The sequence below is a fragment of the Styela clava genome, chromosome 2 (assembly GCF_964204865.1).
Source record: "Styela clava chromosome 2, kaStyClav1.hap1.2, whole genome shotgun sequence".
Classification (NCBI taxonomy): Eukaryota; Metazoa; Chordata; class Ascidiacea; order Stolidobranchia; family Styelidae; genus Styela; species Styela clava.
The window spans coordinates 24,848,523-24,861,777 of NC_135251.1; the positions used below are offsets into that span (position 1 = coordinate 24,848,523).

Here is a 13,255-nt window from a genome sequence, read left to right on the forward strand (position 1 = left end):
CTCACTCTCCTAGTAATATTCTGGACCAGCGCATGTAATATAATCATCTACGGTATGAAGAACTCAAAATGGCTAAAAGTTTGGAGCATTAAATTTATCTATAATTTAGCATATTATTCAAACATAGTCAAGATGTTCATATTTTTAATGCTTTATCAGTCTCCTATTTTTTGCTTCATCTAAAATATTAATTCTGTAGATCAGTGGTTCTCAACCGGGGCCATTGGCCCCCCAATGGGGCCACAAAGCATTCCAAGGGGGGCCACAACACAAGGCTAATAATCGATCCTAAAGCTAAATCGACCTCGTTTTGCATACTTTCATAATAGAATTCCCCGTTCAGGCGTTCTCCAGAGTTTTATAACCTGAATAAGTTATTTGCGATCACAAGGTGTATTCTGTGCGTAAATTGTTTGATCATAATGGAATTTAAAATCTACCAATCAAAATAGTTTGTTGGTAGGCCGTCCAACTTGCAGACGAGCAGTTTCACTAGACTGTGAAATAGCCTTCGTTATCGTATTATAGACGCAAAAACCCAGATGTAAATTCCCAATGCCCAAAGTACGAGAATGGAACGACAGTTACGTTGGCTTTGCCAAAGTCAAGATCATAGAGAATGTGCTCAATGCCTGCATTGCTTGTATGTAATGAGCAATGAATCATTACGTCCATCAAACTCCAAACCGTCATGACAAAAATCATCCCCAGGTGAAAAACGTTGACATCGGTTTTTTGGCCACCAAGCGAGTTCGATTTGACAAGAAAGCAACATTTGCCAAGATGGGTTCCTGTCGGAGGAAATAAAATCTAGAACCGTCATGATGACAGACGGTTGACATTCGTCAGGCTATATCAAAGACTGTGCCTAATATAAGAAATCTCGTCAGACAGTCCCAAGCGCACGATTCCCATTGATTGTATACTAAAAAGCATGACTTTTTTGGCTGTGGTTTGTTTTTTCATTCAATAAAAGGCTGTAAGAACGTAATACAATCCAACACATGTATTTTATTTTTTTTGGAATGGCGAACAGGGGGGCCACGAGTGCAAAATGCCGCCAGAAGGGGGCCACGAGCCATAAAAAAGGTTGGGAACCACTGCTATAGATGGAATTTTGTATTGAATGGGATTCATGGTTCTTTGTTAAAAACTAGTTGGAATCGCTTCCTCATTTTAATAAGAGCAAAATTTGACCTTAAATTGTGGTATATCTCCATTATGTTATTAACTTGGTAATTATAAATCTCACTGTAACCGTAATACCGCTATCGATTCGATTTCTATTTGACTAACTGCTTTTTTTCTATGCTTTTGTGCCTGTGTATCCGTATGCATATAATGCAAGGATGCTTTGCCAAGATTGAAGATAACTATTCTAAGTGATTCAAGAGTTTTGATAGCGAGACTTTTGAATCACACTAGTTATATTATCATAGTAAGTTTTTCAACCTAAAAGGTGCAAATCTTCAATCTGTTTTCGTCATAATTGAAATAACTGATAAACTCAAGAAATTCCAATTTCCAACTTAACAGCATAAATGTAAGAGTAGGCCTAACTATCACTATTTTCCATTTTTCTAGTCAATTCCCTCACATGTTGAAGCAGTGTATTCTCGAAGATGCGTTGTTTTTATTTTGCGGTCAACTGTCGGCAGAATGTTTGGTGAAAAGCAACAAAGAAAAGCTGCCAAGGAATTGTGTAATGCAATCACTGAACAAATGAATCAAGTTGGTAAGTACAGAGTTATTATTAATACTGTGTTGGTAACGCTTTGTCTGCCAACTTTGTTTATTGCACTTAATTCCTTTTGTAATCTTCTTGAAGCTTTATTTAAATCAAAGAGTTACTTTTATTTTTGTCTGTTCAGATCAGAACATATGAATAATAATTGATCCATAAAATAAAGAATACTTTATCACGAATCAATATACTTTTATAGCTTCTGAACATCTTTTTTTTGTTGTCGTCAAATGTAGTAGTGACATTTTAACTACCGTAGTTTGTATTTGGCTGACATGGGCAAACTATGGCCCACGGGCCAAATCTGGCCCTTTGGGTAATTCAATATAGCCCGCCTGATGCTGCTACAACCAAACTAAAACCAAATTTTGATGTTTTAGCTGGCGCAATAAATTTTGTTGAAATTGTGATTCACTTTAGTTTTGGCACTCGGTTTATTGTTTCCACTTTTGCTTTTGTAACACTGTAAATACTAATCATAAAATGTAACTTTTTACTTCACACTTACATGGCCTGCCAGTCTAGGTGGGCAAAATTTTTGGCCCCTGATCCAAAAACCTTGCCCACCCCTGATTTAGAATGTTATACTTATTTGAGATAGTTGAGAGTTATTTGACTTGGACTTGTGTTAGATTAATTCAAAAATAACAAAAATATCTGGAGCAGGATAATTTTTGTCTGAATGTTTTATTATTTCTCATTTGCTTATGTGCATTCATGATTCATCATGGGTATGGAGGTAATGATTTATATGTTTGTTTAATTTCATGTTTTCATTTCCTTTTAAACATGGGATGCATGTGAAAAATACCAGGCATACTTTGTGCAATTTGATTACTGCTAGTGATTTTGATACAAGGAAGATGTCAAAATTTCTATCAGATCTAATTTTTGTATCATTACATGAGAGGGATGCAAATGTGTTGCAGTTTTTCTAACTTTAATATTGACAAAAGCAACTTGCTGTTTTGTTAAATTGAACCATCAAGAAGATATTTTTTGATGAGATAGTGTTTTAATAGTTTGCAAACTATCTTCATGTCATCATTTAAGGTTTTGATTGCATTCCTCATTAGTTCATATTTGACATAACTCCACTACCTCACTCAGGGTGTAATATAATGAGTATAAGAACTAACTTAAAAATATAGTAGGATAGGTATACAAACCTTAGTAACGCTTTGCTTTTTTCGGTTCTCCTGGGTGATAATTAGCCTATATGCAAAATGATTGCTAGACTCCTTACCACTGTAAGGTGGTTTCTGTAATCGCCGGTCGGTTACGGCTTTCTCCACCATTATGTCCATGCATCTGAAACAAATAACTAGCCAACTAATCCCATACCATACATAGACTGGTAACCGGACGAGAAGCCTCGGTCGGCCATATTATGGTTATGTTGCCTTGTCGGCTTGCCCCTCTCCCAGAATAAATATAAATATCCTATCCTACACATATCTATTTTCAGGCATTGCTCTGACAGATACAGGTGGCAATAACCCATCATCAATGGACATATCACCCAGTCAACATATGTTAGTGTGTGCTACACATGAATTAGGTTGTCTCGTTAAATCTCTCGGAACTTCAGCTGCTCCTCTTGTAGCTGAACCAGCATCAAGTAAGTAGAAAATTCATATTTTTTTAATTTGTGTTCACTGTCATCCAGGGATGGCCAAAAACCAAATGTTTTTAAATATAATTCAAATGCGGAATATTGAATATGTCCTAAATTTGGTCAAGTTCAAAAAAAAAAACTTTAGAAATTACAAATTGATGAAAATTTAAATCAGATCAGTTGTTCAGATTAGTTTTGATAAACATTGTTTTGATTGATTTTTTTATTTGCATTTTTAAATAAAGGCTATTTTATGTCTGACCATCAAATTTGAAATACTTATAAGGTCTGTTTTATCTCTTCTCTGACCATAAATTTCAAATACTTATAACAATAATTTTTTAATTAAAAGTATTCTAAATTCTTACTAAATTCATATATTTACAACTTACATTGAATATCACCGATTTCAAATTTATTCAGATATCTGATTCAATTTGTACGTTCGAGCTTTTATCATTGGTAAACTGGTAGCCTACTCATGTAGTGTGTGTACCAGGTTAGGGTATAATTTTATTCCGATTTCCCCTATTTTAGTTATATTATTAGTTCGGGGACTGTCTGTGTTAGCCAAGTGAATATACCCCCTGTCCATAGGCTTCAGTCCTTTTACACAACTTGATGTGAAGTAGGCGAACTAAAATAGATACCTCCATATTGGTACACATACTTCTGGAGCGTCATTAAACTTATGTATAAAAATGTTTTTGTTTAGGTATCATTGAACCTGTAGTCAGCATTCTGCTTCATCCATCACAAGCAGCTCGTCTAGCAGCATCTTGGTGCCTGAGATGTATTGCATCAGCTATTCCTTCACAATTGTGTCCTCTGATTGACAGATGCGCTGACAGGTTAGAAAAGTTGTCTCCAGTAAATTTATGTGTACTGTCATTATCAATTATTAATTAATATGATTGAGTGATAAAATATTTATTGTAGAAAACAACTAGAAGTGCAAACTCGAATTTAGTCACCTTGCTTTACAATCTTGTATAGAAGGGGTAATTCACAATACTTCAGACTGAAATATTTACATTTTGAGCAATTTAAAATCGCACTGATGTGTGATGAAAATAATCGACACTCATTCAATTTGTAAAATAACTGAAAATGTCTTAGCTTTCTTGTATTTCCAAATTCGAATTCACCTAATATGCGTTGACTTCTATGTTTCGTTGCGCAACCTGGCCCAATTTAGATCATATCTAATATACCGTAATAGGAAATAGTATTTTAAAATTTAATAAAATGTATTTTTCTAGTTTGTTGTCCCTGGCATAAATTTATAGCCAAATACTTACATTATCCCATAATACCGTTATGAATAATAATACAAACTGAAAAGGAAAAATGCAACAATAGCATGATTTGCATGATACAGGGTGACCCCCAAAATTGAACCCAGGTGATTTGGAATATTATATTAGAGAGAACATGTAACTTTTGTTCAAAAACGTCCTAGAGTACAATCATTCACAAATGGAAGTAAATTGTTTTTGTAGATAAAATCAAGAAATTTATGTGCCATTTTCTTGGGGTGTCCCTTTATAATAGAATCTATTATTCATGAATATTTTTGTAAAATTATAATTTGGTTCAGCTGACTCTCAATAAAATCCTGTCTAGAAACATTCTAGATTCATTGAACACTGCTCCATATAACTATTACCATGTTCAAAACTATGTATAAATGTGGAATTTGATTTATGAAGTTAGGATAATATTTTCTTTATCGAAGATTTGTAAATTTGGCTTTTACGTAATTTTTTAATTTTAAGGTTGATGAATTAGTTATGAAGCTGCTTTCAAGCGCTCTACAAATTATTGTATCAAGAATTGCTTTTTAAGAAATACCAAACGTAATGGCCTTAAATAGATCATACTATCGAAGTTGTCTCACTTGTGCTATTTGTATTTAAATAAGTTTAATTAGTTTTTGACATTTCTGCCTAATCCTATTTCCCAAGTCACCTCTAAACTTAAATTCAATAAGGTTTTCTCCGTTAACGTTTCCAATTGCAATCTTGTGGTAGTCAATAAAAACAGAAGTTATTGGATTTGTAGTGAATAATGCATACATTCCTTGCAGAATTCGGGCTCTCAAATCCTCTGGGGAGGCTGTGTCTGGCTTTAGTTCAGCATTGGCCGCTCTTCTCGGTGCAGTGTGCGAGTCTCCTATGGGAATTCCCCACTCAAAAGGAAAGGTCGGTTCTTACGTATTTGTACGACACTTTGTCATTTTTGATGATAAAATTAGATTAAAATAAAAGGGTAATAGAGTCATTGCTATGTTTTTAAGAATAGTGAATTTGGTCACTTGCTGTTATGATATGGGTACTCCGTGGCCGTAGTGTGTGTACCAGGTTAGGGTTAGGCCATAATTTTATTCCAATTTTCCTTTTGTTAGTTCTATTACGAGTTCGGGGACTGTCTGTTAGCCAAGTGAGTATACTCCCTGCCCATAGGTTTCAGTCTCTTTACACAACTCAAGTAAAGTAGGCGAACAAAATTAGTTCCCTCCATATTGGTACACACACTTCTGGAGCGCCATTATATGTGCATGTCCTCAGTTTGATGTTTGCCCTACTTTACATTCTTCTTCCTCTTCAAGGTTATATTTGCCGTAGCTGAAGAGTTGCTGCGAAGTGCTGCACAAAATACAACTTTAACATTGTTCAGAACACAAGCTGGATGGTTGTTGGCCGGGGCTCTTATGACATTAGGCAAGTTCTGCTAGACAGAGTTTCCCTCTAAAAACAATCTAGTCTCTACTTTACTCTACCATGCTAGTAGCCATGGAATGATTGTCTATATGCATAGTTTAATGTTGTGTATTCAATGAATATATTTTGCAGTAGAACCATAATGTGTTTTTCTAATGAAACGAACAAACTTATAATTTTGTTATGAATAATGGCAAATCGGACCTCCTGAAGTATGCGCACCAAAATGGCGCACAACCTGAACTCAGGTTGTGTACCATGTTATGGGTTCAGGTTGTGGGACATCTTGGTGCGCATACTTCAGGAGTACCGGCAAATCTTGAAAAATATTTTATATTTTAATCATCTAATTTCTTATTGAAAATTATTTGAAAGCAGATATTTGGAATTTTATTAAATCACATTAAATTGATAATTTTTAGAAGGCTGTGGAAAATTACATAAATCACTATATCTTCATGTCGATCACATCTAAAATGACACAAATATAAAAAATCATTGTTTTTAATGTGTTGTTTCTTACCAGTCGATATATCATACGTTTTGATGTACTTGCCCAATAGCTCAAGATTCCCTTTTTTTAAATGAAAATGTTCTAAATTATTCCTAAATTCAAAAATTTACTCTATCGAATGTAATAAATTTTGAATGTAATCAAATATTCAATTTGTTATCGACTTCCCTGACTGTTACTAGAAAACTGCTAATTTATTAATGAATGTATTTTATACTTCAGGTCCTGCGATTGTACGTCACCATTTGACGAAGTTGTTGTTATTATGGAAAACAGCATTTCCTAGATCTATGAGAGAGCTAGACCAAGAAAGACAGCGTGGGGATGCTTTTACATGGCAGTTGACTTTGGAGGCTAGATCTGGAGCTTTATGTGGTATTTAAATAATAATATTGTGATTGTTGATTAATTTTGCAAAAAAAATTCAGGTTGTGAGATATTAGTATTCTAGGAGAATCGGCTGTTTAATTCACTGGTTCTCGAACTTTTTGGGCAGCGCCCTCATTTTAGAATTTGTCATGTCTCGCGCCTCACCTCAAAAATAACTAGCTAACAATAAGCTACAAATAACAGATAGTAAGGCGAAAGTATGTTTTATTCAGAAAACACGTTGAAAATATGTGGATAGAACGTAAATATCCAAAATGAAGAAATGCAATTATCCAAAATTACAGGGAAGATTTAATTTAACAAATATTTCATTTTTAATTAGTTTCACGCCCCTCCAAATATTTTCTACGTCCTCATAGTGGGGCGCTCCCCACCATTTGAGAATAACTGGTCTAAATAGCATATTTCTGTGTAGGTCGCTATTTACTGCTGTGCTGTGGTGAGCCATCTGACCTCCATATACTGGAGCATTGCTGGAGTTGTTAAATCATTTCTGGACGAAGCCTTCTTTTATTTGATTAGCATTTTCATTGTTCGTATCCTAACAAGTGTTCAAGCAATAACAACTTATTCAATATTTTTGCTTGTTCTACTGTGCTTGTGCAAATGAATACTTTTTATTGTAGCAATGAGGAGCTTTGTTGCAAATTGTGGAGAACTATTAACTGAAGAAGTCACTAGAAAATTGATGATTCCACTTGAAAGTGCCATGGCAATGATGTCCATGTAAGTAGATTGGCTTTTTAAACATATTTTCCTTAATAGAAATTCGATAAAATATCAAACTTTGCTGAGAACAAAAACATTCAAAATGGTTCATGTTCAACAACGAATATGTAAAATCTATATTCAACGAGTTAAAGCTAGATAAACAATGATTTGATTGATTATTACTTATCGATCTTTAGATCGGTAAGTATGTTGATAGGTATTTGTCTGTCTGCACGCGATATCTCACGAAGGCGTAGTTGAATCTGCTCCAAATTTTTCATGTGCATTCATCATATCTCGGAACAGAAGTCTGTTATGAATTAAGTCGTATAATTAGCGAGTTAATAATTAATTAGTGATGGGACACGCGGTGTCACTATAGAGTCATGAATCGAAACCGCAGTTTCGATCGATAAGTCTTCGGTCCCCGACCGATATTCTCGTTTATTCATTGCAATCTTATCCAGAGAATAACTATAGGCATTATGATGGTGTAATATCTTCAGCTCGTTTTTAGCAGGCGGCACAATGGGTCGACAGTACATGCTTTTTTAATTGAAAATTTGATATTTGTTTTTACTAGGATACCATTCGTTGTAAATACTCATGGTTTACACTTGAAAGCAAGCGCTGCGATGGTACGGTTGAGACTTTATGATATTCTGGCTCTTCTGCCACCGAAGACATATGAAGGTAGATTTTGTGCAACTATTGGTGGTCGTATATAGGTGTATTGGATAAAGTTGAAAATCTTGATAAACACTGATTGAAATAGAACAAACCAGGTTAAGATATATCAAAGAACTGACTTCAAAACAAAATTGAAATTGTAATCGGCCTCTATAAACACCCTGTATATGTTTATAATTTGGCAATGATAAATCATACTTCAGGCCGCCATAAAAATTGAAACATGGCAACCATCCTCAATCTATCTTTTGGATTATTTGTCCACATTGTAGCATGGCCATATTACTTGTGCACCAACCTACTTTTTTTTAATATTTCTACTTTATTTTTTATATCAGGAAGTTTTCATGCGCTTCTAAGAGAGCTTGTTGCCGAATTCACACTAACTGATAATCCAGCGAATACAACCACTTCATTGCTTCGTTCTTTATGTCATAGTGAAGATAGTGTCTTACTCGGATCATGGCTTAAAGTAAGTTGCTAAGATTTACAAGCAATGATGGCTAAAACCGAATAATTTACTAAGAGGTGACCCCAAAAAAATGAAGAAAATTTATTTAACACTTCAGTTGTTCAACATCATTTTTTAATTCAAAGTATTTTATATAATTTCTAAAATCGAGAATTTGAGTTATCGGATATAACTAATTTTGAATTGATTCGAATATTTTATCAGTTTTGAAATCCCTATTTGGAATACTTACTTTATCTAACTTGGTATTTATAATACATAGGACACCGATCAAAGCTTAATAGAAGAACAATTGCAAGGTAATAGTGCTTCTGGTTCTGGTGCCTTGGAACATGATCCTACAGCTGTTTATTTACATTCTACACAGGTTAGTCACTCTGTTATATTGGAGAGTTGATAATTGTTTTTTTTGACTTTGTATAACATGAATATGTAACTTTGTTTTTTGGATGTTGAAGGAAATTTCCTAATTTTTTTTTCAATTTGATTGGTATTGGTCATGTTGACAGAAAATTGTATTTTTAAAGTACCATTGATGGAATTTATGTTAGGTGTTTCACAATAATGATCTGGACAAGTAGACACCGATGCAGATACAGATTTATCCGGTTAAGACTAGACTACTACCAAAGTTATAACAAAATTGATGAATTGATAACTCTTTTCACTCATATCCAAAATCTTCTTTAAATTTATGAAAACTTAGTGGGGCAGGGACGTAGCCAGGAATTTTCAAAAGGGGGGGATGGGGGGTCTGAAATTCTACTTTTAAAAAAATGTTGGGAGTGGGAGTACTCTCAGTTGTATTGGCCTAGTGGGTAAAGCGCTAGACTCTGGTATGATGGAATCACATGTGAAAATCTCTGCTTAAAACTCGTGCCCAACACCCTACCCGAGTCGAACCAAAAAGATAGTGGTTTTTTCAAACTATAGTAGTCCTCACCTAGCAATGTTTGCTTGTACGGAGCCATGTTGTGAGCAAACGGCAAGGAATAGGGCATATATACATCACTATTCATTTTGTGGAACTGAATCCCTAGATTATATACTATTGTCTCTATTTTCATTTCAGTCTAATGCTGTTCCTGGACCTCTTCCTCTTGGTGTGAGTGTTATTGATGCTGCTATTGCTTTATTTGGTCTCGCGTTTCCTCACGTTGCTGCTAAACACAGACTTCAGATGCTGCGACATTTTGCCGAATGTGTGAAACAAGCAAATAAGAATCTAGTACGACAACGTGCGATTCAAATTAATGTATTCACTGCACTGATATGTGCTTTGAAAGGTTGGTGATCCATTATCCATTATGTTATAATTAAAAAGAATAATTATTTCATGTATGGCATAGCAACAATAGTTCTCGGGGAAACAAAAAACAGAACCCAGGTCATTTAAAACGTATTTCGAAGCAGTGGGGGCCCACGCCCCACCAATGGTTAGTCCATGTCAGGTTTCGGAAAAGGTAATGGGTTATTTGTTTCAGATACATGCATTCACATGTTGGAGGAGGCGTAACCGGATAGCGGTTCTGTGTACTAAGCTGCAACGGCGAGTCCAGCAATCCTCTCGTACACACTTATTACTATGGCAATTATTAGGGAGTATAATTTATTTTCATGTCGTTTTCTATGATCTATATCTTTCCTGAAATATTAGGTCTCGGAGAAAACAAACGCCAGCTAGGACGAGGTGATGTTCTGGATGCGGCAAATGTACTTGTGACAGAAGCTTTAGCAAGTACTGATCCTACTCTGAGATGTGCCGCAGGAGAAGCTGTTGGTCGAATGGCTCAAGTGACAGATGAAGCAGGATTTGTGTCTCAAACCGCTTTGAAATGTTTTGAAAAGTAAGTGCAGGAGTATTAAATTTAATTTACAAATATTATATTCAAAAAGCTTGTTTTGATTTTCATTCCCGAGGTATTTGAACAACTTAATTACTGTTTTGGCAATGGCTGTCTAGTAGGAAAATTTTTGGTACTTTCATAGTATGTGGGTTTAGGGTTAGGCCATAATTTTATTCCGATTTTCCATATTTTAGTTCTATTACGAGTTTGGGGACTGTCTGTGATAGCCAAGTGAATATACCCCCTGCCCATAGGTTTCAGTACTTTTGCACAACTTGATGTGAAGTATGCGAACAAAATTTAAATAAGTTACCTCCATATTGGTACACATACTACTGGAGCGCCAAATTTTTTTGTATTTTTGTGTTATCAGAATATACAAAATATGTATAGCTAAAATAAGACAAAAATAGTTGTTGACAATGTTTAGTCATTATATGTAAAGATGGTAGTTTGTATACTTCATTTTACTTTATTATTATTTCATTATTAATCCAACGTATTATGTTATTAAAACAGTCACAATATAAGACTACAGTGATGTATAATTGGACGCAAAGCGTACTTTATGTATGCCGTTTTTTGCGAATTTTTTGCTAAATTGTTGTTGTGAAAAAAATTACTTTTTTTGCAACTGATAGACCAAACAGATTTAAATTTTAGTTCTTCAAGATGACAAAAGTCCTGAAAAAATGATATTTTTCTCAAATTCTCTTTTGCTCCCCCTATTTTGCACATATTGTCCCACCTCGTGTCATATTATCTGGCTTTTCTGCCATATCTTCGTCAAACCTGTTGCTCAATCAAGGCCTTACCAGTGACGTATTGCGGTTTGTCGTTTAATTTTCATGTCTATATTTATATTTTTATATATGACTCTTATTCATGCCTTCCGCTCTGAAAAAGATCCTGTAGTAGCAGCCACTATGATTTGTAAGGAGCTTCTATTTTTGAGAGGACCCGAAGCGCTTTGATACGGCATTGCCTGCTCATTTTACATCCCTCTGGGTGTTGTGTTGGTCTAGCGCAGAGCTGACGAACCTGCGGCCCGCGGGCCACATGTGGCCCGCCAAGAACTTTCGTGTGGCCCATGAAACATTCAGGCAATTCAGTGTATGTTTGGCGTAAAGTCACAAACCTCCAAAAACTACAGAGAGAACTTCTGCTCAATGATTAAAACAATGGTAGATCTCATGCCTACGTTTTAAAAATCAGTTAATCGTGATTAAAAGGATTCGTTTACAATTTTTGTATCCGAAGGCCTGCGAAATACGGATCTTTGTACACCCCCCCCCCCCAAATGTAATTTCCCGAAATACTTTTCTGAGGCATTATCAACCAGAATTTTGCATATTAACGCGACACTAAATGTCATGAAGGAAGATTAAATAATGCGTAGTTTGATATTACCATTGGGGGAAAGGGTAAATCGTAACGAATCCTATAATTTTTATGCAACTGTCGACGCAATTAGGTAGGCCACTCGTGAAAAGAGCCCACATAATGTTTTTTACTGTTATGTTGTCGTTTAGCGATTTTGCAGTTGTGCAAAGTATTTTATTGGCGACCATTAGGAGTCTATTTTTAATTTATTGCTTTCTAACTTTAATTCTGTGTTTAATGTAACATGCGGCTGCGTCTACGAATTGAGAACATTACTATGATGAAATATCACATCAATCCATGGCCATAAAAAGTGTTTCCAACTACCCGATTATATTTAGTTTTGATTTATATTTTTGCGATGTTACGGATTATTTATACAAATATGATGTTCTTGCATCACTGACTGTCTCTATCACTAGATATTTATATCAACGTCCGAGAAATCCCTAGACCTGCTATAAAATATCAAAGACTACAATTTATTTCAATCAGTACATTATAAATTGATTTTGCATTAATATGCAGGTAGTGGACTCAAACTTTCGTGTTAAAAATGCTGTGGTATTAGAATGGAAATTCGGATCTCGAACATCCGAGCCGAGCGTTTATATTGCATTATATAATTGAATAACATCAGCTGTATGGATGCCGTTGTTCGTTTTGTAGATGAAAATCAATAGGTATCATACGGTAGTACGACTAAAAATTGTGTGGCCCGCTCACTCAGCGGTGACTGATAAAGTGGCCGCGACAGCAGATGGGTTCGTCACCCCTGGACTAGCGTCTAACGCTTTTAACTGCCAAACCACCACGCATTGCATGACGACATTCTTATTTTTAGATTGAAGACATCTAGAGATGTTATATCAAGGACTGGTCATTCATTATCATTAGGTTGTGTACATCGTTATGTTGGTGGAATTGGGTCTGGTCAGCATCTACGTACAAGTGTCGGAATATTACTTGCACTTGCACAAGATCATAACTCACCAGAAGTACAGGTCAGTGGATATATTTACCGGTCATTGCTTATTATCAATTTAAAGTCAATAATAATATTCAGACGTTTTGGTTATATTGGATTGCTTCGTTCGGACTATTTTTTGAGGGGGTGTTAAGGTGATTGCTCTTGACCGCCTTATTTTGGATACTTACTGTAC

At 35.2% G+C, this 13,255-nt stretch overlaps 1 protein-coding gene across 1 annotated transcript in view; it reads left to right on the forward strand.

Moving 5' to 3' along the window:
- LOC120336759 (HEAT repeat-containing protein 5B-like) overlaps positions 1-13,255 on the forward strand; it is a 36,051-nt gene that overhangs the window by 4,959 nt on the left and 17,837 nt on the right. Inside the window, exons 7-19 of the mRNA XM_039404514.2 lie at positions 1,585-1,735; positions 3,213-3,365; positions 4,078-4,213; positions 5,452-5,566; positions 5,974-6,085; positions 6,822-6,974; positions 7,616-7,715; positions 8,284-8,393; positions 8,729-8,862; positions 9,125-9,229; positions 9,935-10,148; positions 10,520-10,709; positions 12,937-13,096. Coding sequence (XP_039260448.2) covers positions 1,585-1,735; positions 3,213-3,365; positions 4,078-4,213; positions 5,452-5,566; positions 5,974-6,085; positions 6,822-6,974; positions 7,616-7,715; positions 8,284-8,393; positions 8,729-8,862; positions 9,125-9,229; positions 9,935-10,148; positions 10,520-10,709; positions 12,937-13,096 — 1,833 coding nt within the window. The remainder of the gene's footprint in view (positions 1-1,584; positions 1,736-3,212; positions 3,366-4,077; positions 4,214-5,451; positions 5,567-5,973; positions 6,086-6,821; positions 6,975-7,615; positions 7,716-8,283; positions 8,394-8,728; positions 8,863-9,124; positions 9,230-9,934; positions 10,149-10,519; positions 10,710-12,936; positions 13,097-13,255) is intronic.